Source organism: Adiantum capillus-veneris, chromosome 24 (genome assembly GCF_014529385.1).
Source record: "Adiantum capillus-veneris isolate H3 chromosome 24, ASM1452938v2, whole genome shotgun sequence".
Lineage (NCBI taxonomy): Eukaryota > Viridiplantae > Streptophyta > Polypodiopsida > Polypodiales > Pteridaceae > Adiantum > Adiantum capillus-veneris.
This window is the reverse complement of record NC_140954.1, coordinates 4,311,268-4,337,252: the sequence shown is the minus strand read 5'-3', so window position 1 is coordinate 4,337,252 and position 25,985 is coordinate 4,311,268. Positions and strand designations below refer to the sequence as shown.

At 43.8% G+C, this 25,985-nt stretch overlaps 3 protein-coding genes and 1 pseudogene across 8 annotated transcripts; 3 read left to right on the top strand and 1 right to left on the bottom strand.

Annotated features, from left to right (window-relative positions):
- Positions 1 to 3,701: 3,701 nt before the first annotated feature.
- Positions 3,702 to 5,286, top strand: LOC147425862 (uncharacterized). The gene is made up of 3 exons (XM_086499324.1): positions 3,702 to 3,869; positions 4,109 to 4,176; positions 4,285 to 5,286. The coding sequence occupies exons 1-3, from the start codon at positions 3,702 to 3,704 to the stop codon at positions 4,337 to 4,339; spliced, it is 291 nt and encodes a 96-aa protein (XP_086355450.1). The 3' UTR covers positions 4,340 to 5,286.
- On the top strand, positions 4,032 to 9,080 carry LOC147425861 (protein IQ-DOMAIN 17-like). 6 transcript variants are annotated; one of them, XM_086499321.1, is made up of 6 exons: positions 4,032 to 4,377; positions 5,255 to 5,376; positions 6,772 to 7,083; positions 7,168 to 7,395; positions 7,489 to 7,602; positions 7,670 to 9,080. In XM_086499321.1, the coding sequence occupies exons 2-6, from the start codon at positions 5,299 to 5,301 to the stop codon at positions 8,600 to 8,602; spliced, it is 1,665 nt and encodes a 554-aa protein (XP_086355447.1). In that variant the 5' UTR covers positions 4,032 to 4,377; positions 5,255 to 5,298; the 3' UTR covers positions 8,603 to 9,080. The 6 variants fall into 6 exon arrangements, with proteins under 6 accessions (XP_086355447.1, XP_086355448.1, XP_086355446.1 ...); XM_086499322.1 differs by having other exon boundaries at positions 4,032 to 4,949; XM_086499320.1 differs by having other exon boundaries at positions 4,032 to 5,104.
- A 9,628-nt stretch (positions 9,081 to 18,708) lies between these two features.
- On the top strand, positions 18,709 to 22,690 carry LOC147425860 (uncharacterized; annotated as a pseudogene).
- A 1,852-nt stretch (positions 22,691 to 24,542) lies between these two features.
- LOC147425859 (uncharacterized) lies at positions 24,543 to 25,082 on the bottom strand. Its single transcript, XM_086497967.1, has one exon. It carries the CDS (start codon positions 25,071 to 25,073, stop codon positions 24,672 to 24,674), a length of 402 nt encoding a protein of 133 aa, XP_086354093.1. The 5' UTR covers positions 25,074 to 25,082; the 3' UTR covers positions 24,543 to 24,671.
- Positions 25,083 to 25,985: the final 903 nt, after the last annotated feature.

The following is a 25,985-nucleotide window of genomic DNA, read 5'->3' as shown; positions in this document are numbered from 1 at the left end:
GGTAATTCAAGTGCAATGGAGCCCTCAACACTGGAGACACAAGAGTCTCGAACAACAAAAGAACAAGACAAGAAGCTCAAGGATGTCAACACTGGACAAGACAATCTCCACGGCAAGCAAACCCAGTATGGACCTTTGCTAAACATTGACATGGTTGTTCCAGTAATAACCAATATAAAAGAATATGAAAGTCAACCTATTGTCTAACTACTTATTTGTTTTACAAAAAGTTTGCAGAGACTAATTATTTTGGACGTCAACGGATTGTTGTTGTTTTGGGAGCCGTATGATCCCCACGTAGCACTTGTCAACCTGCACACCTTCAAGATAGGTGATTGCAGAGACATTGTGCGTACGACAACCAAGGAATTTATACAGTTTCTACTTCCAAGGTTCCAAGTTGATATGGTCCTCTATGCTGTAGAGAAACCTCAATCCCCTTGTAAATATGGTTTGCAATGTAGCGAGAATCGAACGTTCGCAATTTGATTTTTTGTATTCGCAGAACGAGTGCTTTTTCATTGACGGCCACTACCACCCTACCAAAATAGATGTATTCCTATACTATGAACCCTTTTTTCAAATCCATGTCCCATTTGATGATATCAACACTTTGTTGATAGATGACACACCCCACCGGGCACCACTCTCTCCCCACCCTCATTTGAAGGTCATGAACATGACTTTTATCTAGAGCACATTTTGATCCCTTATCTCCAGATTTTGTATTTCAACCCATTGATTGTTTCAGAATTTGTACTTACAAATACTCTTTGAAATGCTAACTATCTACATTAATATGATTCTTTGTACTTCTCAATGTGGTGCCATGGAAATGTGTGTGTGTGTGTGTGTGAGAGAGAGAGAGAGAGAGAGAGAGAGAGAGATTATACTTGAAAGAAAGAATAGAGATGGAAGGCTATGAACATACTTACAGCTGCATCAAGGATGATAAGCCAATGAGACATCTCCGCCATTAGCAATCAGATTGGAGTGACTATAGACATGCTGTACCAAAACCTCCTTAACAGTTTTCTTGCCCACCTCCACTTTGAAATCTAGCACTCGTGCTTTCCATGCTGAACGAAATATATTTGCTGTTGAGGATCTTTTTCTCCTTCTTGGTTGCATAAGAACCCAAGAACCTTTGTATATTGTATGTTATTGCCATTGATTATCTATATTAATGGAGTTTGAGATAGTGATAGAGCTTATGGTGCTATTTGGCCTCCTTGGGAGACTAAGGGCGAGGCTGGCTGGGAAGAGAGCACAACAACCCCTAGAGCTATTAGGGCGGGAAGAAGAAGAAGAAGAAGAAGAAACCATGGCTCTCTCTGAGTGGTAGAAGAAAGCATGAACTTGCTTCCAATGGAGGGAAATTCAGTTTTGAACGCTTGGTTAATGGAGCAAGAGCTTTTGGTGGCGAGAGTATGATACATTATTGTGGCTGTCTTTCAATATCTTAACTACATTCAGACACTAGGCCCACATATAGATACCTTAAACGACGTAAAAACGAGGTTTTACCTCAAGTTTCTTCTCTATCTTTTGCATTTTTTGATTTATTTCTTCCTATTTCTACGTTACGTTGGCTTGCTGGTCATTGGATGCGCCTCCTTTTCTCTCTCCCCAACAAGGCCCTGCAAATGACCTCCCAAATTCCCTAATGGCTCGAGCCCCAGTGACAAATTGAACGACAATAACTATGCTCATTGAAATTTGATCATGCGACTCTCATTCTCATGGAAAGCCTTATGGGATATTGTCGACGGCTCGAAGCCCCGTCCCACGAGGGATCCCAACAAACAGGTACACCCGACTTCAAGATGATGAATATCTTAAATCATGTGTCGATTGAGATGTGGCTAATGAGAAGGCATGGTTGGCCATTGATGAATCTCTTACAAAGGACATTTATTCAGGCATTCCGACTTTGAAGAGTGCCAATGATATGTGGTTCAAGCTCGTCGGAATGTTCGATCGAGATTCTGTGATGCGAGTAGTCACCCTTCTTGGACAGTTATTTGCCATCCAATTTCCACGAGGAAGTTCCATGCAATCATTCCTTATGAAGGCTAAAGTTATTCATGATCAACTATTGGCTATGAAAAGTGCACTGACGAGTACTCAATTAGTTGCTTTGGTTCTCGCAAAGTTGCCTGAGGTGTATGAGACAGTGTCTAGGACACTTCGGCTACAAGTCATTAAGGAAAAGTTGGAATTTGATGATCTCAGCTCTTTTCTCATTAAAGAGGAAGCCGTGTCGATAACTCAAGGAAAAATTCAGATCTCTGAGGATAGGTGGGAAGCACTTGCTGCTTCGGATTCCAGAAGGAGGACCAAGAACCGTTGTTACAATTGTGGAAAGTGTCGTCATTTGGCGAAGGATTGCAAATCCAAAGGCAAAGACAGAGATTCTACAAAGGACAAAGGTAAAAGCAAGCATTGGGAGGAAAGCAGTGATAGTGACTAAGGGAATGATAACAAAGAGGCTGTTGGTGTGGTGGCGACTACACTAGCACACACTCGCGCCTTCTAGTCACATGGAGATTGGTGCCGCCACCAGCTTCAGCCAGAGAGAGGCTTGTGAGTGGCAAAGAGGGGCAAGAAGTGCTCCATATAATTAATGTGGACCCTTGTGTTGGAGTTCAAGTTATCGGTGTTTGAACTCGTGGGTCGACGTTCAAGGCACATGCATATGGCAGGGAACCAATCAAACGTATCTAAAACACTATAAATGAGTGCACCAATCCATTGTTGTTGGTCGGGTCATGGACAGGATGTGTTCCACAATTAATTATCTTGGAGTATTATATTTTTGACGTGATGTGTTCATAGTTCACAAATGGGGATTCTTGGACGTAGTGTGGTCTACATTTCAATTTTCGAAAAAGGCAACCGATGCTCAAGATGGCATTCTTTCAAGGTCCAAAGTTGAGGGTAGCAAAACGGAGGTGTATCCAGTAGTCCAAGGCCTTCTACTGGGGTGTCCACGGTAGCTTCTTCACCGACTTGGTCTCACTACTCATGTCCACTATGAGCTGCAAAGAGGGTGTTAGAGTTATGACATCTCAAGTGGACTGCCCAATGCGATCCCATTATTTATTTTGGTTTTTAGGTATTTATTTTACTTATTTGTCAAAGTCTGGGTAGGGCAATTTAGTGAGGTTGCTATATATGCAACCCCTTGCCTCCATTGTATTACACATTCAATTATTCATTGCCAAGGTTGATTTGGTTCAGGAGTCTCTCTCTCTCTCTCTCTCTCTCTCTCTCTCTCTCTCCCCCCCCCCCCCCTTGGTCTCTATGGTTCCGCGTCATCGACTTTGACAAGGGGACCACCACAAAAAATAAAACAAAAAGGTGCTAGTACTTGGCATCCAACAACGAGCTCTTTTGCGGTCGACTCAGTTGCTGCAAAATCTTGACCGTTTGATGCAGGCTCTAATTGCGTTGGCAGTATTCCATGACCGGCTTACTCATGCAATTGGACTTTCGTTTTCATACACGTAACTCTTGAAAACACAACCGATCTTGACCTGTGGAGTGTTGATTGCTTTGAGCTTTTGACTGCATATTGCTCTTGAGTATCACTATTGAATGCGCTCCTTCATGCTTGAAATGAGATATCACACGGAAATCGCGACGAGCAACTCCTTAAAGGTTTTTAATATGGCCCCTTTACCCTAAGTGTTACCAGAATGGTGTCTTGGGTGGCAAACTCACAACGCATGATAGAAAGTATTGTCATCCTCATTTATTCTACAACCATTGTGGCACTCAGCCTTTATGCTTTCCATATGCAACCCATCATGGGTTTCTCTTTCCTTTATCCTTCAACTTTTGTGATGACAGCCTTGCTAGCGCATGTGACTCAACCTCCGGGTTCATGCATTGAAGAGTTGCTTGCAATCGCGCTTTCCTCTACTCGCACAGACAGACTAGACTATACCTAGTCGCTCTCCTGCTTTTCTAGTAGTGGGTGAATTTCAACCAGCTGGTTCTGAAAAGGACAGTCGTTGGCTTTTCCATTTGGGCCATTCCGTTCAAACCATTTATTTAGTGGCAACTAATACGCAGATGTTAGCCTGCTCCTTCACCTCCAAAGAGTCGTAGTGGGCAACCAGAGTTTAGGTACACAGTGATACAATCGTCTCTCCTACTGCATTTGAACAAGTAAGCTGTCTCTTTCCGCGGGGGGATCCAGAGAGAGAGAGAGAGAGAGAGAGAGAGGGAGAGAGAGAGATATGAAAACGTAGAAGCATCTGATCATGATGGGTGCAGCATTGCCGCTGTCCTTCTTCGAATCATTCGTTCCGCAGTGCATCAAGGATCATAATGACCAGCACTTAATCGATTCCTCTCTCTCATAAGCAGGTATTTAACGTGCAAACTGGGGTTTGTGGTGTACGTGATGATGCCTCTTTCATTGTGTGCAGTTGCCAGTTCCCCACTCGTTTTCTTCCAAAAGCTTCTCCATACAGTCCTTTTTTGTCATCAACTTCTGTCTTCTTTTTTGTCCTTTTGGTTCACAGAAAGCAAATGAGGTCGAGTTTCTCTGCCTACTCTTGCGCCTTGAGTTCTTTAAACACTCCAGCGTGTTTCTTTTCCAAACTTAAGACTGTACTTAGTTTCTTTTTAGAGATCAAGTGTTATGTATTGTTTCACATGAGCTCTTGGAGCTGGTTCTGTCCATCTTGTCTGTCTCCCAATTGAGCTCAGTGTTTTTGACGGTCTTCCCACATCTTTGTTGTCCTCTCCTGTCGATGTGGGGGTTTGTATCAATTAATCAGCTCTACAATTCATGCTATGTCCCAAGTGTGTCCAAAAAGCGCTCCTGATGAGCAGGAAAAGACTATTTGGTTCATTTTATGGGAAACCACCAAGCAAGTCATTAATGGTCTGGTTAAGTTGCTGATGAATCAGACAGCAGGAGATGCAAGATTGAGGTAGTTCTCTAGCCTCTCTCAGAGCAATACACAAAGTCATGGAAAATGCAATACTATTAGGGGTTTCTGATCGAGTGCAGTCTGAAGAATCAAGACAGTTGACAGGGTTTCCATTCATGCTGATCGCATGCCTAGATGCCTATTGCGGAGTTCGGGTTGTGATACTTCACTTTGATGACTGAATGCAAGTTTTATTGCATCTATGTTTAGGTTCATGCTTACTGTACATTAAAGTTCTTTCAAATCCCAGCTCACACCAGTCAGAAGCAATGCTAATGCGGGTCTTTATGCTACAAAATATGCAGTTTTTAGTCTGGTGGTGCCAAACTTTTGAATTTTTTCGACAAAAATGGGAAAGTCGCCAGGAAAATGGCTGAAATCGTTTCTTTCGGGCAATAGATCCCCAACAGCTCCTGCACCCAATGGGGTAAGCCTTTTGTTTATTTGTTTTCCAGGATGGCGCCTCAGCATTTGTCTCGGAAAAGAATGCTTGTTTTGCGTGTTGGACTCATTGTTATGATTGTTGCTTACTGTTGTCATCTTCCTCTCAAGAGTATTTGAATCCAGTCTGTCTTATATGTGCAACTTGAAATTCCCTCTTGTAGCGTTCTTTTGTTCGACCAAGGGATTCTGTTGCTGTTGTGGGGCTGCCAAATCATAAGGCTGTGAAGATGAAGGCTAATTAAACCTTCATCGGGAGCAGACATAAGCATCAATATTCACTAGCTTCGCCTTGTTCAAACGTGGCCACGGACTCAAACAAGTCTGCATGCCTTGTTTTTGACCCTATACCCTGAAGAATAGTAGCCTGTAACCAATTGATGCTTCACGTAAAGCAAGGTACTCGTACTTCTAGATTTGACACATACTACTGTTTAGTACGCACTTGTACCGTACCATTTGATCTTCTGCGCATATCTTTATTTGCTGAGATACCCATTGTTTGGGCCACCCTTGGGAAGCATCATTGAACTGCGAATATAAGAGCCCATAATGACCTTAAGATTGCAAGAGAGATACAAAAGGGCCAAAAGCACACATTCCCGACACTCATGTGCGCACACACACAGTAGGCACAAAGACTTTGCAGTCTCCATCTTGAAGTTTTCATAACAAACCAATTATTTTTGGGTTTGGTGAGGGACATACAGATATAATTGAGAATTAGGTGGTCTAGAATATAGTGTATCTCTGATCCTTTATAGATTTAAACAATTTAGGTTTACTTGGTATTGGAAAGTCTTGTTGTACTTATCGTACTTTTTTGGGAAAGCGTACTGTATTGTGTATGGTACTCGCCCTGCATTGTATGTTGGGTTTTCTATAACATGAAACTTGTATACATTGTTGTGATTACTCCATATTGATAAGAAGTCTAGAGAATAATTTGTTGTATGCATGGACCTACCTTGATGTAAAGGTGCGGGTCAGGCCTGACAACACGCATACTGCAAAGCTTGTGACATGCAGTGTTGACACATAAAATTAACTTTGAGTTTCTGTTAATTATGCTAGAACATCTGTATCCATAGCCTGCACATACAGCCCCACATTGGCACGCAATTCCTTTTAATTCATTTCTGTTGGACGAGTAAGTGAAGAATGTCGTACAAGCAGACAAATTTGGTGGCTGTAGTCCCAATGCGAGGACTCTTAGTTGAAGTCTAGATTCTGTTTGTCCTTCCAAAACCAAATTGCCTACACTTTAAAGCTCCGTTGTATGCTTCTAGTCAATAGGATTTTGGTGTCTTTGTGCAAGTTCTTTAAGATAATGCTTCCATGGTTTCAAGTCAAAAAATGTGTTATTGTTCCCGTGATTCAGAAACATCAAGTGAAGCGTAGGTGGAGTTTTGGCAAGTCATCAGCACAAGCACATAGTGTGGATGCATCGAACAATTTACAAAGCTTGCCCACGAGGACACAACAAGAGGAGATTCAGCACAGACCAACAATCCCGGAGGCCCCAAGTATAGCTGAGGCTAGTTTGGATTGTCATGCAACAGCAGATGTGCCATCTGCTAAGACACAAAGTGATGGAGGTACACTACATCTTATTTCAGATAAGGACAACTATACTCTGAAACTGGAGAACCTGGCAGCAATAGTCATACAGACTGCCTTCCGTGCTTATCTGGTAAGACTACGATATATTTATTTGGATCAGAGTGGAAAAAGTTTTCTCAAAGTATGAGTTTCAAGTTGCAAGTTTCTATATTAGGCGAGACGGGCGCTCCGAGCTCTCAAGGGTCTAGTGAGATTGCAGGCTTTGGTTAGAGGACACATTGTGAGACGGCAAGCAGGAACCACGTTAAGGTGTGTGCAAGCTCTTGTCAGAGTACAGGCCCGTGTCCGTGCAAGACGTGTCCGGATGTCCGAAGAAGGGCAAGCTGTCCAGCAAAAAATCGAACAGAGGCGGCAGCTGGATACTCGTCCTAGAAAATCGCTGGTAAGAGGCTTATAAATGCAAAAGGCATGCACTACTAGTGTATACCTTTGTCCATCTCAACCGCACACCTTGCATGCCATGTGGCTTGCGCAGGAAAGTTGGAATTCAAGTACTGGAACGCTCCAAGAGCTTGAGGCCAAGAATCAAAACCGACAAGCAGCAGCCGCAAAGCGAGAACGGGCATTGGCCTATGCATTTTCTCGTCAAGTAAGAGCCTAACTCGCCTTTTCAACTGATATGCATTCATTTTCTGATTTTGTGGGTGGGATTTCAGCTCTGGAGATCTGCTCAAAATCAGAATTCTTTGTTTATTGATGGGGACCATGATCATGCGAATTGGGGTTGGAGTTGGCTAGAGCGCTGGATGGCTGCACGACCCTGGGAAACTGCTTATTTGGATACTAACGAGATGAGCCCTTATGATGCCGCAAGGAGGGACGAGGACCGCCTGGATGATGAAAACGATGACAGTTCAAAACAGCCATTTTGTATTAATCAGCAGATTGTGGAAACTTCTTCACTTGAACCAAGTTTAACGTTTATCACTGCAGTTGGGGATGCTGAACCTCAGGACTTGCTGTTACCTGCTGATGGGTTGAAAGAAGGAAAGCTGATTTTATCAGAGGGTGAACGTCTTGAAACTGATAAGAAAAGCAATATGAGCTTGAGTGTGGTCCCCTCTTTGCCAATACCAGTGATGGTCTCCTCACCACCGTCTAAGCAGGCAAAATCAAGCTCCTCCATCTCAGGCAGCAGTGGCACTCAGAATGGAGGATTGGAGCCAAATGGAAAAACCTTGGCTGTTGGCCCTCAACCTCAAGATTCTACTTCAATTGGGGCGCATGATTCTCAAGCAGTTTCATTTGTGGATGCACTATGTAAAAGCAAGGCAAACTCCAAATTTGCTGTGAACCGGCTCAGCTTCTCTGGACCGCTTAAGGGAGCGCATGAGAGCTTCATGACAGGTTCTCCTACAGTACCCAGCTACATGGTAGCTACCCAGTCAGCCAAGGCTAAAGTTCGATCGCAAAGTAACCCAAAGTTGAGGCCTGAAACAGATGAGAAAGCGTCTCCTGTCTCATCAAAAAGGAGGACATCTCTACCGGCAGAGGTGAAGATAAACTCTGTACCATGGCGAAATTCATTTCGTTCATCAAGCACCAAAGTCTTTTCTGCTGTGAGAACATCGAGAGATAAAGGTGGTTAACAATTTGCAACTGCCAAGTTTTGTCACCCCAACACTGCGCTGAATTTGGGTTCATGAAAGAAGGGCAGGGCTCCGAGTGTGTAAATTATTCCGTACCACTTCATAGGCGTAGGCGTGAAGGGGCCCAGTTTTGCAGAGTCTAGATTTTTATCAGTGTCCATCTAATTTAGTGTTTTAAAGCTGATTTTTTGTTTTAACATGGTGAACAGAAACTTCCTTGTCGAGAAGGCTAACCCTTTGTCAGGTTGTATTTAGAAGGATCCAAGATCTTTATGGCTTTGGATGTCTACAAAGCAAGATAACTACGATTTGCTCTTCAAAGTTCTAATGATCTTTTACCTTGGGTACGTGTTTCAATTTGGGGAGGATAGCTATCACACTTGTGATTTCTGTGGTTGCAAGCTGCAAGAGAAAGACTGTATACTATATGAGCCACCTTGATAATCATCAGCCACAATAGAGAAGCTCCTTCTGTCAACCACTTTAACGATTTTATCATCAATTTAGAGTAAGAAACTGTCTACATTGCTTTAGAAATGGAGGAGGTTTTTTGATAACTTAGGCACATGAAGCACATCCAAGACAGTAAGGCCAGGATGGATGTTTCCAACACCAACCACATGCAAAGGAGAATCATTACGTATATGTAATGATGAAGAGAGGTTGATACATGTCTGCGTTGTGAGAACTCTGAGGCATTTAAGAGGATGCCCTACTATCAACATCCAAGTTTCCCTCAAAAGCAATTCGGAATCTTTGCTTTGATTCAGGTTCCTTTCATTTTTACTCTTGATTTTTCTTCTTTTGAGCAACAAGGGTTTTGTTTCATTTTCCATATCTCTAATTAAGTGTTGAGCTATGAAGCTCAACACATAGTCTAAAAAGGCATCTAAATGTGGTGATAATGTTGGGTATGTGGATTAAGGTGCATCCAAATGATATGACCAACAATGGTGAATCATCTAGGACTTGCAAACTTTGAACTATCCTAGTTATGTTGAAATTGGCAATGATATCGCAAACCTTATTGCACATACAAGCATTAGCCATGATAGATGACATAGTGAAGTCTTTGGTTGATGCATTGTATGTACCAATTTTACAAAGACCTTGGTTTCTAGTCAGCAAATGTTCGAGTAGGCTTGAAAAATGAAGCAAAGGCTTCTTTTTCTCATGACAAGTATGTGAGCAATGTGTCGAAGTCGGTACATTCTGATGTATGAGCCCTTGCAAAGATTCAATCTATGTTTGTACACAAATTTATACAAGGAAACTATGGATGTGCTTCATGAAAGAAAAAAGTGAGTTGCTTACTCACTCTTGAAGTTTTAAGCCTATGGTTGAAAAATGAACTAGGTTGTATCTACAATGCTTGAGGTCATATGTGTTAAAGTTATGGCATTTCAATGAACTGCCCAATGTGATCCCAACATTTATTTTGACTTTTAGGTACTTCTTTTACTTATTTGTCAAAGTCTAGGTAGAACAATTTACTTAGATGGATATATTTGTAACCCATTGCCCCCATTGTATTAGCATCAGTTATTCATTGCCAAGGTTGCTTGGTTTGGGAGTCTCTCTCTCTCTCTCTCTCTCTCTCTCTCTATCTTTGTTTTGTACTGTTGGTAGGTTATTAGGTTATTTTGTTACTCTGACTTTGTATCAGATCCACCACTTTGTAACTTTCGGGTCTCATAGGTCATTATGGCCTTTTGAATAATATATCATTTCATTTCATTTCATTTCTCTCTCTCTCTCTCTCTCTCTCTCTCTCTCCCCCCCTCCCCCCTTGGTCTCTATGCTTCCGCATTGCCGACTTGACATGGTATCAGAGCCTTGGCGGAGCACTTACAGCATTGAGAAGAAATCCCCCACTACCTCATCGCCAGTGCCATTGTCCCCCCCTCTGCCTGTAGCGTTTCAGAATGCTACCTATTGAAGCCTTGTGGAGCCTATTGTTGCTGCCTTTTGCGTTTTCCTCCTGCTACTGCCCTGCCGGTGGGTGTATCACATGGTGGCGATAGCGTTGTAAAACACCAACGCCAATGTTGCTAGCACCCTAGAGGCAGTTCTCGACGGTACTTGCCATCTCCCCCCTCCTCTTCCTTGCCAACATTTTGAAACGCATCCCGACAGTGCCAGTTATTTTCTCTCTGCGTGCATTTTGAAATGCCGGTTCTGCTCCCCACCTAGCTAGTGACGATGGTCCTCCCTACCAACCTCTGCGTTTCAAAAAGCTGCCTTAAAATCTCCTGGATGGTGACACATCACACCCACCCCCCCTATTTGTAGCACGCGACGACGCCCCTTTTCTCTCATAGTGAGCCAGTGTTTTAAAACACTGCGAGCATAGTGTGGTTGGTGGGGTGGGCACAACAGAGTGGGCAGCAGTCGACAAAGTCTTGGAAATTTTGGAAGGTGGGATTTTAGAGCCTCTTTCACAGAAGTTTCGAGAGCTTTTAGAGGGGCTTGGAAGAAGTGAAGATTGGAGCTTAAGAGAGGGACATCAGTGTGAGTGCACGTGTACGCGGATGGTGCGTACGGAGAAGGAGAAGCACACAATACGGTGTGGTGGGAGCAACCTCTAGCAAGTAATAGTGAGGTGCTCCTTATTCTCATATGAGAATAAGAGAATAAGAATAAAGGTATGTACACATGTGGACGGGCGATCGGACATCGGACGTCCGATCCCGAGCAAAAGGCATATCCTCAACAACCTCCCACTTAAAGGTGATGTGCCGATAAGCGAGACCTACTAGCAAAACTACTAGTATGTACAAGAAACTAGGCGAGAGACTCTCTCAACGTACGTCCACTGACTCACTTTGTCGATTTACGCGCAGTCGTATCGGCTCTGGTGGTAGAGTAGTGTGTATACACACGTTAGAGCCTGCATTTAAATCCCATAGACTACTCCGTATGGTCTGCAAAGTTTCACGAAGCATCATGCTAGTGTCAGTCATCGTACAACTGACTATCCTTGCTGCAAATGCTCCCACTGGAGCTGCTAGATTGGGCCTCGACACTAACAAGTCAAACATGAGACGTCCGAACGCTGACGAAATCTGCGCAAACTTGGGTGTACTTGCTTCCCTTGCGCTATCTGCAAACACTGCATCATCATGACTACCCATCGCGTATGGATGTGTCAACACCGACACTTAGGGAAGCTACGTCCCTCTCACCCATATGCAAAACTATGCGTCCTGGCAGTAACTCATCAGCCTTTAACCTGAGCATATCAAAGAACTCCATATCTGTCAGCTCTCTCCATGTCTCTAGGGAGTAGACCTGCTCTATCTCTGCTTGCACAAAGTATGACAACACCTGCTGTGTCTCACTAGAGCACTGTCGCTCTATCTCTGTCTCTACAGAGTCTATTGACACGTCCTGCACAGCTAGATGCCCTGTCTCGTGAGCATGGTGGAGCTCACTTGCAAAAGAGACACGTCTCATCTCTCGCTCAAAGAATGCGAGCAACAAAATCGAGACTACGTTGTTTCAAACTTTAAACACATGCATAGGATATACCAGGCCATTGTAGGCTCCTCTGGCAATCACTAATGAACCGCAATACAACTGGAAAGACTTCTCTCTAAGCAGTATCTGACAACCAAAAGCTGTCAACTGTCTTACTTATATCAAGCTCTGTTTTAGTTGAGGAACATAGCGCACATGTCATAGCGTGTATAACGCACCACTGGACAAAGATAAACAAACGTCCTCTGCACCCTCTATGTCAAATGCCGAACCATCGGCCAAGTGCACACAGCCGAGTCTCCCACTAGAAAATGTGCTCTTCTCACTCCTCTTTCTCTATCTCGCTAATGTATGTGTGTACAAACTCTTGCACACACTCTTAGAGTTGAGAGAAAAATAACAATCCAATTCTCTGTTTCAAAGAACTGCGTGCGCGCCTTGTTTTTCCCTTATGTGGCTTTGATTCGTTTTGCCTTTGAGCTTCCCAATCAACCTTTGAAAACAATTCTCCAAGTTTTAACTTATTGCTATGCTTCAAATCCTCAAGCTCTAAGCTTTGAAGCAACCACAAGGTTGCATGGAGTCTCCACAAAGAGAGCTACACACGCCGGATCCTACCGATCTACTCCAATCTAACGCCGCCAAGCTGGATCTGTTGCCACCGAGCTCAAGCCACCATGGCCAAGCTCCGTCGCTCCTGTGTCTATCATCGGGAAGTTATCACGTATGCCGATCGCTGTCGTCAAAGCTCTGATACCACTTGTGAGTGCGTGTGTACGCAGATGTGTGCGTGCGTGCGTTGTGTGGTGCGTGCAACAGGAAGGGGAAGCACACGAGACGGTGTGGGTTGAGCAACCTCTAGCAAGTAATAGTGAGGTGCTCCTCATTCTCATGTATATGAAGAATAAGGATATGTATACATGTGGACGAGTGATCGGACACCAGACGTCTGGCCCCGAGCAAAAGGCGTAGCGCCTTTATCCCAACAATCAGAAGGAGTTCTATAGTGACTAGTCGGCTTGGGGAAACTTTTGGAGCCTTTCCACGTGTGAGAAGGAAAGACCTCTTCATTTCCAGATCTTGTACCTCAAGGTGCTCCCCCCTTGCTCAACAACCAATGACTCAAATGACCAACACTGACACACATCTATGGAGAATGGATCAACTAGTTTCTAGTTAGCGGCCAATGCTCAACCGCAGTTCTCAAGGAAATTGACAAATTGAGATAGTGAAGTCAAAAGCAAATGCGCGAGAAGGAAAAACCTCTTCATTTTCAAATCTTGTACCTCAAGGTGCTCCCCCTTGCTCAACATCCAATGACTTGAATGACCAACAATGACACACATCTATGGAAAATGGGTCAACCAGTTCCCAATTAGAGGCCTATGCTCAACCGCAGCTCTCAAGGAAACCAACAAATTGTTTGGCTTGAGATAGTGAAGTCAAAATCAAATGCCCGAGTTTGCTAGAGGACAAAAGCAAAGGCAAGCTTAACAAGGAGGCAATACCAGTACTGAGTTAGCTACCTCGATACCCACAAGATCTGAAAACCGCTGTTATAAATGTGACATGATGCATTGTTTGGCTCAGGAGTTTGAAGTCAAAGACAAAAGCAAGAACTCACAAAGAGACAAAGGCTAAGGCAAGTTGGACAAAGATAACGATGATAAAGATTTGACAGAGGAGATTGGCATGGCACACGTGGTGGCGACCATAGTGGCCATGACGCCAGATTTCTAGTCATGAGGCAGATGCCGCCACTGGCTTCAGCTAGAGAGAGGCTTGTGAGTGACAGAGAGGGGCAAGCATGCTCCCTATAAATAGTTTGGACCCTTGTGTGGGAGTTCAAGTTATCGGTGTTTGAACTCGTGGGTTGGAGTTCAAGGCACATGCACTTGGCACGGAACCAGTCAGAGGTATCTAAAACACTATGGATAAGTACACCAATCCATTGTTGTTGGCCGGATTATGGACAGGATGTGTTTCAAAGTTCATTATCTTGGAGTATTTTGGATATGATGTGTTCACATTTCACGAATGGGGATTCTTGGACGTAGTGTGCTCTAAGTTCAATTTTCTAAAAGACAACCGATGTTCAAGATGGCATTCTTATGAGGTACAAAGTTGAGGGTAGCAAATCCCAGGTGTATCCAACGCAACAATTGTTACTGGGGTGTCAATGGTAGCTTCTTCATCGACTTGGTCTCACTAATTATGTCCAATATGAGCGATAGAGAGGATGTTAAAGTTATGGCATCTCAAGTGAATTACCCAATCTAATCCATTTTGGCTTTTACGTATTTATTTTACTTATTTGTCAAAGTTTAGGTAGGGCAATTTACTTAGATGGGTATATATGTAACCCATTGGCCCCATTGTATTAATGTCAATTATTCATTGCCAAGGTTGGTTGGTTCATGAGTCTCTCTCTCTCTCTCTCTCTCTCTCTCTCTCTCTTGCATACTCTCCTTGGTCTCTACGCTTTCGCATCATTGACTTTGACATTATGGAGAACAAGAGCACTTCTTCTTCATATGAGTTTAACAACATTTTAAAAAGCATAAGACTCAAAGGAAATTTTCATGTAGTTATACTCCATAGCAAAATGTTGTTGAGTGGAAGAATAGGCACATTGCTTAGGGATTCTCTATGGTTGTCTCCATTATTCCATTATGAGCACAACTCCTACTACTTAACTGCATAGGGTGAGGTGACTCTTAAGTAGAAGTTTATGAAGGAAAAACTTGATCTGGAAAATAAAGTGTGTTTATTCATTATTTCCTTGAGCAGGAAGGGTGCAAATGTTACATAATCCTCGGATTGCCATGCTAATTACTCAGGAATATGACATGCAATTTGATTTTGGAATCTTACCAAAGTGAAGTAAATCCTGGAGCTATTTAGAGAATTCCTGAAGGTGTAGAGGGATAGTTGATGGAGTGTTTCAATTAACTATTACCTATCGAAAGATGATAATTTCTACTTTCAACTTTCACTTTACCTTGATCTTGACATTTTCTCTTGCTCAACTAATTAAACTAGGGATTTTTAAAAAAGTAGGCAAAGTTGTATTGTCCCGAACTCGCATCACTTCTTTGTACCATACTTGTGCCCAGTTTATACTTGGATTCTAACCCTTGTAAGTTTTGTTGAGTGAAAAGGTTGTTTTGGATTGATATTTTAAGTGAGTTCTATAATGTGTACTTTGGGTCAGCATGATTAGCCTTTGGCTTAGACACCTAGTCTTGATTGGACCTGTGCATGTTGTAAGCTTTTATATATATGATGATACAAAGGATATATTTGAGCTATGTGTGTACCTACGATTCTGGCAGCATTTCATTAGTGAGAATCTTGGGGGATTCCTTCAAGGAATGAAGAGAAAAAGAGGGAGGGAGGGCTGATGCAAAGATGATGGGCGCGGACGCAGGTGAATGTGCTTGGAAGTTGGGGGCCAGGTGACAGTAGACGAGCAACATGCATGCGAAGAGACGCCCATACTTTTTTTTATTTGGAATTTCTGAGGAATGGGTCGTTGTGGCAACCAATGAGGGGACACGCGCCCGCCGGGGGGGCGGGGGGAGTGGCTTCTTTGGTATCGCTCTCTATCTCATTGAAGTGTCACCCGATACGTGCAGGAGAACTCCGCACAGTAGGAAGGGGGAGGGGGAGTGCCCGATCTTCTCCACACGCAGTTCACAGGTTACAGAGCTTGTTGGCCAGTATGTATGTTAAGTGCGGTTCACTTGTCAGGGCACAACAAGTTGCCGATGAGCTTCCAATCCGCGATGTTGTCGATTGGATTGCACTTACTGCAGGATATGCCCGACATGGGCAGGGTCACGAAGCTATGGGTTGTTTTCATCGCTTGCGAAGCGAGGGCCTCTCTCCGGATGCAGTCAAAGGTTGTTGGAGAAGAATGTCGTGCTTGGCAATGCGCTGGTATACATGTATGCTAACTGTGGTGTACTTTGGAAAGCACAACAAGTGATGGACGAGCTTCCCATCCGAGATGTCATCTCTTGGAGTGCATTAATTGCAGGATATGCCCAACAAGGCCAAGGCCAGGAAGCTTTGAACACAGTGAAACAAATACACTGGAAATTGCATGCTGTCGTGGGAATGGCACATTCTCTCGTATTATTAAAATTGGGGAGGATTGTGCAAACTCCCCCATGCAAAGAGACTTGCATGTTTTCTTTTTCTTCCAAACATAAAAAGGGGACAATATCTAAAAATAAACAAATTTTAAACGTTCCGTATCGCTTTATATACATTCTAACCCTTCTTACGGTTCTTTTGCGAGTACACGACTCAAAATTATTGCATCACAATCGTAACGCACTTGAAACATTACTAATTAAGAAACAAAAAAATTTTATTTGATGAAAGATAACAAGCGCTCTCTCTCTCTCCCTCTCTCCATTTTCTTCTCCAAGAATATATACACTGTTGAATCTTTGAATGACGCAACCATGCTTACACAAACAACAAGAATGCACAACATAAAGCGAGATTGAATCAAAGAATTATTACAATTTAATAGCTAACGACATATTTAGACATATCAAAATTGAGACATCAAGATCGTGACGTTGTAAACACAAGAAAACAAGAACATAGAAGAGAAAAGAGAGAAAGAGAGAGTTTGTGCTTTGTTTTCCACAAATCCTATTACCTTAAGGTAACAACCCTCACTACGATTCAATACAAATGCGGTAACGAAGCACTCTAGTTTTATTTGGAATTTCTGAGGAATGGGTCGTTGTGGCAACCAATGAGGGGACATGCGCCCCGGGGGGGGGGGGGGGGGGGGGGGGGGGGGGGAGTGGCTTCTTTGGTATTGCTCTCTATCTCATTGAAGTGTCGCCCGATACGTGCAGGAGAACTCCACACAGTAGGAAGGGGGAGGGGGGGTAGTCGGGGGTGGGGGCGTGCACCTCAAGAGGAGCGTAGGATGGGCAGGGGAGGAATATCGACCAGAGCAACAATGCAATGCAGCAGGTGACGGTGCCTCGATGGGAGACAAGACCAATCCTTGTGAGCGAGAAGTTTCCTAGAACGCAAGGAAGACATGGGTTGAGCTGGAGCGTAGGGCAGGCCTGAGCTTAGCTTAGCTGGAGCGCAAGACAAGCTTAGGGAGCTATGCAGACGGGGGTGACGATCGGAATGGGAGCGCTCTGATCCAGGAGAAAGATTTGAAGCTTGGGAATGCCAACAGTAGGAATCTGAAATAGGAGCCAATGTAGAACTAGTAGAATATATATTGGCTACATACCTTGAATTGTTTTTGGCTGAATATTAAAGGGTACTTTGGGAACTAGTCTCTTAGGCTGCTTACAGACTGCAGGTGGACAACCCGTTTTTTAAACGCTGGACCAATAGCATTGCACGCCGTCGAAGAAGCCCTTACACACCGAGAACTGGACATCGCGCGCATGAGCTGAGTCATCTGCCAGCGCATGCCCATACTTCGAACGAAATCGGGCAGCCAGCCACATCTGTCCAAGGATGGGCACGCATGATGAGCATCCCTTTCCCGCTTATCGCGTTCGCGGTTTTCTGCAGCCTGCACATCATTTGGAAAGGAGGTGAGAGCGCATTGTTTTGCAGCCTACAAGAAGTACTGAGGGAGCCTTCGCCTCTCACCATTGCTGGCTCTTCATCTCTGCAGCCCTGACAGTCCAGGTATTTCAAGTTTATTTTGTGCATTTGACTCCTGCTTCAGTTAAAATAAGCTGGCTTGGTTTAATAAGGTTGCTTAAGTAGAAGTAGTTTTTCTATGCTGATGTGAGGTGCCACAATTTCAAAAATATGAATAACTTTTCACTAGTCTAAACATGGGAAATCTAATGTGTTTGTGAAGGTTATAGAATGTGAATGTGAAGATTATGAAAGGCTGAGAGTTTGTGGTACTCGGAAAGTCAAGGGGCAAATGCCATATAAAAGGGAATGATGTCGTCGCATCATCATTGTGCTCCATTTTTCTTGTTCTAGTTCCTTTTCTGTGAATTCTTTGCGTTTTAATGTTCTCAAAGTGCAGGGAATAATCCCCAATGACATCTTAGGAGAAATTGGTAGATATTTTTATTTCACGAGCCATTAGGAGATAGATAGGTAGATAGATCTTATCTTTCAAGAGCCAGTAGGATATAATAGATAGATAGATCTTATCTTTGAAGAGCCAATAGGATACAAATAGATAGAAGGTTTTATTTTCTGAGAGCCTTTCAGAGACAGATAGATAGATTTTTTCGAGTACGTCTCCACATTTTTGGAAAAAGAAGGAAAAACGTATGAATTGGAAGAATTGATGACTTTTAACCTTAGGCGAAAGTTGAATGGTATATGAAAAGATTAGAGACATTGGAAAGCCAAGAGTCTTTTCACAACCGAGAGTGCTATGGAGTTACTGCTTATGTTTTTCTCACATATGTTGTCTTTAGCATTTGCCTTTCCTTAGTGCTTTCCTTCCTCTAGGTATTGCATACATTTTAAATTTATTGCAAGTAGTAGTGCTTTTACTTTTGCCAGAATAATGATGATGGTGTTGCTATGTCCCTTTCTTTCTTGATGGTCTTGATTTGAGTTTAGTCCCTATTGATCTTATATTGTTTTCTTAGGAAATGGATTCACAAAGTCCTTCTAGTTACTCCCAAGCGAGTCACGATTGTGAGTTCACTCCTCTACTGTCCCAGTATTCTCAAAGCCCATACTCTCCTTCACTTGGTCAAGGTAGCTTTCCCATCTCCCCTTTTGGAGGATCTCCATTTGGCTTCAAGCCATTTCATCCACCCATACGACCAGCGACTCAACACATCGCAAAACGGAGTCCTTTTCCTTCACCTCCGCAGGCTGATACAACAACAATAACAATGGAGGGAGATACCAGCAAGGGCATAAATGGGGACGAAGGTAGGCTACCCAAATTGCCGGCCAAGCGAAGGATTCAAGCAGTAACAAGCGAAGTGGTACCAGTGATGAACACTACAAGCCGTGGAGGCAAAGGAAGAAAGAAGAATCAAGCCATCATGGCTAGTCCAGATGAGGGCAGCAAAGACAAGAAGGGGAGAGAGAACTGGAAGGATGCTTGGGTTGTGCAACTCATTCACATTCGTGGCACTATGCACGATGACTTTGGGAAACCTCCCAAACAGGGTGTAGATCTTTGGTCAAAGGTTGCGACACAGCTTGCTTCGCTTTTTCCAGAATGTGACAAAGATGGCCAAGCTTGCAGGAAAAAATGGGGACGCGTTTATGATGCGTATAAGAAAGACAAAGCTCACAATTCTATATCGGGTAATGATCGTAGGATAACCTGTGATTGGTACAATATAGTGGATGAGTACATGCATAACAGAGCGAATGTAGTCAGCGAGTCTCATGCTTCCGCACTTGGCGACTCCAACAACATTGACCAGCAAGATTCAGTGAGTCCCTCGCAGGCACAGGCAACAGAGGACGTAGGAGAAGGTGCATCATCAGCTGCAAAAGAAAGAGTATTAGGCCCTGCTCGAGACCAGCGACAACGAAAGGACAAAAAAATAGAGGACTCCCTTGTTGATATGGCAAATACCGCCAAGATCATGGCAGCTCAACAAAAGGAATCAGAAGCAGCTCGCAAGGCCGAGTAGGCTGAGAAGCTTAAACTTTTAGCATCTCTCAATAATGCATTTGTTGGATTCTTGGATGTATTGAAAAATTTCAAAAAAGATTGATGAAATGATCCCTTTGTAGCGATGCTTTGCGAAATTATGTATTTTGATATTTAATGCTGTGACATGTGACATTTTATTTTGGTTTTTCTTCTATCTCTCGAGCTTTGTTGTCTCTCATAAAGCTTATGGAAAAGAGTTCCCCAATTCACATGTTAAGCAACTCTCTGATGCCATTAAAACTCGAATTGTGTGGCTACCTGTTAATTACTTGTGTGGCTACCTGTTAATTGTGGTATATTACAGATGCACACTCAGCAAAAGGGATGAGTGAGGTAGGCTGAAAAACTCTAGAAGTTCAAGCTGTAATGTTGTTGTATCCACTTCTGTGTGTCCTCGCAGATGGTGCTGGATACAAAGTCCAGAAATGCTTCAGTGGCAAGATAACACAACCCTCGGGATCAGCTTGGCAGCAAAGAAGGCCCAAATGCAGTACACTTCTCCATTTTTGCAAATCCTCATTCTCACTAACAGCCCCTATTTTTGCTAAAAAAGACGCAATTATGTATTTTGATATTTAATGCTGTGACATGTGACATATTTTTTTGGTTTTTCTTCTATGTCTCGTGCTTTGTTGTCTCTATTTGTTGTTCATTAATCCAAATAACCATATGTATCAATGTTTCTTGGTTGAGTTCAAAAAGTGATATATACTTCTGTCACAGGCTATGGAGGATGAGCTGGTGGTTCTTGCTTGCTTCTTTGCATTAATTATTGGTGCAATCGCAGCTCTAGAGCTTGTAGAATATGACGATGCTGGCATGGTTGACTACATGTACCAAGTTCATGTTCTTACTTGTTTCATTGGTCGAGTAATCCCAGCCAGAGCAGCGCGCACAGGGAGGAGAAGGCATGAGAATAGAGCATGTTGGGCATATCCCCGGCCACACACATTCATGGGGCAGTGCTTGAATGGTAGCTACTCCGACAAGATGTTCAAGAGAAGGCTTCGAGTAAGCAGAGACACCTTCAATTTCTTGACAGCATGGTTAGCTCCAAAGATGCGCCGCTCTGACACAAATTGTCGCAAGGCAATCACTGTTGAGAAAAGAGTATGTGTAGCTTTACATCGTTTGGCTTCAGGGGCGAGTCTCCAAATTATTGCAGACATGTACTCAATCTCCACAGCCGCAGCATGAGAGATTGTCATCCAATTTTGCGATGCAGTGTCTTCTTCTGGTCTGCATGATCTTTTTGTCAAGTGGCCTTCGACTGACAGGATGCAAAGCCTTGCCAAGGATTTTGAGGCAATCCACGGTATTCCTTTTGTGATAGGTGCAGTAGATGGTAGCCATGTGCCAATCATTGCACCTCGAGCCAATCATGAGGACTATTTCAACAGAAAGGGATTCCACTCAATTATCTTGCAGATGACAGTGGCCGCAAATTGCGTTGTTTGGGATTACGACATAGGGTGGGTAGGGTCCATGCATGATTGGAATGTATTTCAACGGAGTCATCTAGGTCAAAAATGTGAAGCAGGTTGCCTAGGCAATTATTGTCTCTTGGGGGATTGTGCGTATCCAGCAAGATTCTGGATGCTTCCACCTTTCAAAGGTAGTAAAGACAGCTTATCTTCAGAGCGGTACTTTTGGAACTACATCCAATCCAGTTCGAGAATGCCTGTGGAGCGCGCTTTTGGAATGCTCAAAGCTCAGTTCAGAATCCTTCTAAAGCGTTGTGACATGCTTTTGCAGAATGTGCCGAAGATGATCCGAACATGCTTGGTCCTCCATAACATGTGTATTATTCACGCAGATTCATTTGATGAAGGGTGGATTCGAGAAGCCCAGGGTGAGCTACAACGGGCCCAAGCTCAATTGGATGCCACAAGCTTGGATACAACAGTTCGTAGCGGATTAAATGACGCTCTTGCAGAAGTCTCTTGCTTGATGGACTCTGACTCTTCACAAGCAGTAGAGAGGGCACAAAATGGAGGCGATGTTTCTTCCGATGTTGTTGTCAGTGGGGCACATAGGCGAGATAACATTGCTAGAGTGATGTTTAAGGAGAGAGAGCGAAGAAATGCTGTTGCGGTTTTTGGAGACAATGATTCTGCTGACGAGAGTTTTGAGAGCGAGTAGCTCAACTATCTTTTATGTATTGGAGAGTCGAGGCTTGATTTGTATTGGAGAGTACTGCTCGTTTTGTTGTTTAATGCTTTCGAGATTTGTCTTCACTCATGTTTTGTTGTTAATGCATTCGAGAATTGTTCTGATGAGTTGGATGTACAATTTTTATGTACTTGCTGGATAATGCTGTTGTTAACGCAGTTCTGTTGCAGGTCATCAAGTACAAATCCGTGCAGTGCTGTTTTGCAAGGTTATGTCTCCACTCATGATTTGTTGTTAATGCATTCGAGAATCATTTCGATGAGTCGACTGTACAATTTTTATTTGGCAGGTCGTTAAGTACAAATCAATGTCTTGTAGGTCTTGCAGTGGTTGTCTTGGTGGTCGTGAATGAACAATCAATTTGTCTTGTAGGTCGAATGTACGATTTTGTGTTGTGCATGGTTTAGTCTCTATGGTTTGCTGGTGTTTTGATTCGTTCTAGTCTTCAAAGAGTAATCTTGTTTTGCAACAACAGTCTTGTCATACTGGCGGAGCACTTTTTAATGCAGTCGTATGTCTTGCTGTTAGAGCTGATAGCGAATTTGTGGCTGCACGTAGTGATAACTTTCTGTTGATAGCTGATGTAGCTGATGCGTGAAAAAAATGCTTGGTTTTGCTGTTGCGCATAACAAATTGATATTTTTTATTATATAAGTTTCAGCGCCCAAACTTGTGTCTGTAAACACGAGTGCCCAATATTGGGTGGACAAGTTTTTTAAAAGCTGCTCAATGTTTGGGCAGGCGCTGGGCACTCAAGGGCAGTCTGTAACCACCCTTAGTATGTCCTATACTTCTACCTACCTAGTCGTCCATTTTCACCTTATAAGCTAGGATCTTTACTAGATTCCCAGCTCTTAATGCAGGCTTTCCCTAAGGTTTCCTAAGGGCAGCACCAAGGTCACGCGCTCAGGGACGCTAGCGAGCATCGAGAAGCAGGCAATGCACTAGCTGTGTGCGAGACTGCACGTAAGGCACTAAATCCAAGACGTAGACAGAGAGAGGGATTAATTTGCTCACAAAGCAAGGAACTTGAGATGCAGACTGCGAGAGAGTGATCAATTAGCCATGCAGATTCTGGGAAACAGATAATTTGAAGGCAACTTATTGCCATCGCTCCCATGATGGTCGGCTCTGGACAATGTCGCCCTCACCATCAGCAACTCGGTAGAGCCCCCCACCCTCGCCATGGCCGCCTTTGCCTCATGACTTGCTCCTACCCTAGCTAAGTTGCCACATTGACCGCTAGCTTCACACACCCTCCAGCTCCTAGCTCCTGCTATTGCACACACGCTCGACTTCCTGCCCTTCACACCACATATGCTTTTTTGTCCAGCTATGTAAGTCCATTGTTGCACAAAAAATCTCTGTCTTCCAACTCCTCCATTACGCATGGGTCTCTCTCTCTCATCTCTCTCTCTCTCTATGGTGCAAGTTCAGCCATAATTGCGCACCATGGCCGAAACGCCGTTAAGCCATGTATTCGGCCCAAAAGCACCTCCACCAGCACCCCCCCCCCACTCAACCATCTGAACGTTGCCAATTTGCCTCATGACTTGCTCCTACCCTAGCTAAGTTGCCACATTGACCGCTAGCTTCACACACCCTCCAGCTCCTAGCTCCTGCTATTGCACACACGCTCGACTTCCTGCCCTTCTTCCACAGTCCTCCATGCTTTTTTGTCCAGCTATGTAAGTCCATTGTTGCACAAAAAATCTCTGTCCCCTCTTCCAACTCCTCCTGATGCATGGACTCTCTCTCTCTCTCTCTCTCTCTCTCTCTGATGGTGCACGCCGTTCAGCCATGTGCGCACCATGGCCGAAATGGCGCCGTTCAGCCATGTATTCGGCCCAAAAGCGCTCTCCACCTTAGCAGGCCCCGCCACGCCCCTGTCCTCGAAGCATCGGATCTTGAACGTTGCCAATATAATTGCCCCCCCCACCCCGCCCACCCCCCAAATCACGTTCGCAACGTTCGTGAGCCGAGAAGAACTCTGAAGGACCTGCAGATCTGCAAAAGCTGCAAGCGAAGGATCGTGAGCCTATAGTCTAGCTGCAATAAGAAATCAGCCTGCAGTTCACTCAACAAACGCTTGGCATGTCCGCAAGCCTGCGATCGGTGAGCCCCCGTTCACTACTAAACGACCTGGGGAGAGTGAATGTTGCATGTGCGCACTACATATCTCTCTCTTTCTCTCTCTCTCTCTCTCTCAATGAGCACATGGGTGCAATAACACCGGCTAGCCGCTGAAGAAAGGGGCATGAGCCCCCATGGATTGCACTTTTTTGCTGGCCGAAGGCCGACAATAGCTAGGGCTTGACCTCCACAACCAGTCGGCACACTACTTGGTGTCCATTGAATGCAGCTCCCGCCTTCAATGTTACACACTTCTCCCTCTGCTTCGCTGATCCTCACGGTCGCGCCTCCATGTGCTCAAGATTAAGCCACGGCCGACCAATTGCTGTAGAGCTAGCCGAGCGGAGGTAGGAGGGCACCTTGTGCTAAGGCTATCTTCTCTCTCTCTCTCTCTCTCTCTCTCTCTCTCTCTCTCTCTCTCTCTCTCTCTCTCTCTCTCTCTACATGCCACCTCCTCGCTTTTCCCTTCGAAGCCAAACGGAGCATCTCGCTTAGATTTTCCCAATCACAAAATTAATTTAATTGTCTACTAGATTCCTTGTGAATCTATCGATTCAAAAGCAAAAGAAACCCTGCTGTCACTATCATCTTCCTGCGCTTCCCAACATCCCCTCGCCGCTATGGCTATCATGTTTGTCTCCCTCTCCGCTTGCCATATCTGACTCTCTGCACAATCGCCCTGACACATCGCATACGAATCATGCCATCATCTCCCCTATCGCTTTCAAACTTCACCTTCACGAGAATCGGCAGAGCCAAGCCAACACAAGCCAAAGACTCCCTATGTGCAACACAATGAAAACTCAAAAGATGCAGCACAACCTTCTTCAATCTCGAAACCACACCATTATTAGCACCTATCATAACACTGGCACCATCAGTTGCAATGCCTATCATTTTATGCAATGACAGCTTCATTTTGACCAGAAATGCTATCAAGGTAGAATACAAGCTTTCAGCTTCAGCATTTTTGACATGCAACAAATCCACAAATGACGTGCATATAGACCCATTGCCATTCTCCTGCATGTAAGTAACATAAAGAATCATGTATTGTTGAGTGCTAACATCTGTACTCTCATCAATTTGCAAAGAATAAAAGGGATTAGCAACAATTTCCCCTTTTAGTCTCTCCCAATAGACCAGTTGATGGCATTTGCAAACTCCTTTCCTGCACTTGTGCTCGTATAAGCTGAATATTCACTTGCAATTGATATATTTGGTGTCCGCATGAAACGCTAGAAATTGCAAAGCTTTGAAAACTCATCAAAAGGCAAATTTCTACGAACCACAAACCACAAACCACAAAGTTTGCATGACTGAGATGATTCTTTCCCTCCCCTCATCTGTTAGCACTTCAATGTGTTGCTCTATGGGAATTGTGGTTTTTTTAGTGTGAGCATTCCATATTGCCTTCGCATCTGAATGCGGACTTGACGTTGCATGCTCATCTAATGCAGACCTTTGCAAGATTGAAGATCCTTCTCCACTAAATTGGGTCTTTTTATGTGCAAATATGCACCACCTACTTTTGACTCTGTCTTTTCCATCATTATCAACTGTTGGAAAAGCCCAAGGATGAGGTATCCTCCAGCTTTCTATCCATCGTCGAGCATACTTCTTTTTGCTTGAGCTACCTTCAGCCTCAGTGTTACCTAAAGCTGTCATAAAAACTAATATCTAATACTCCCAAATGATTTTCATTCACGTTAAACTGATCATTTTATATGGGAAATACCAGGAGAGTAAAAGCTAGAATATTGGTAAGGCTGCAGACCGCGGCCTTTGTAAGGGATCCAAAGGAGGGAAAATAGGGATCCAAAGGGGGATAGCCTGCAAAAGAGCAATGTGCTTCAATGGGGCTTAAAATACCTAAGGTTCAGCTCCATTAAGACTTCCATAGGCTAAGGTTCCAAAAATTAAACCTTTTTATCCAATGGC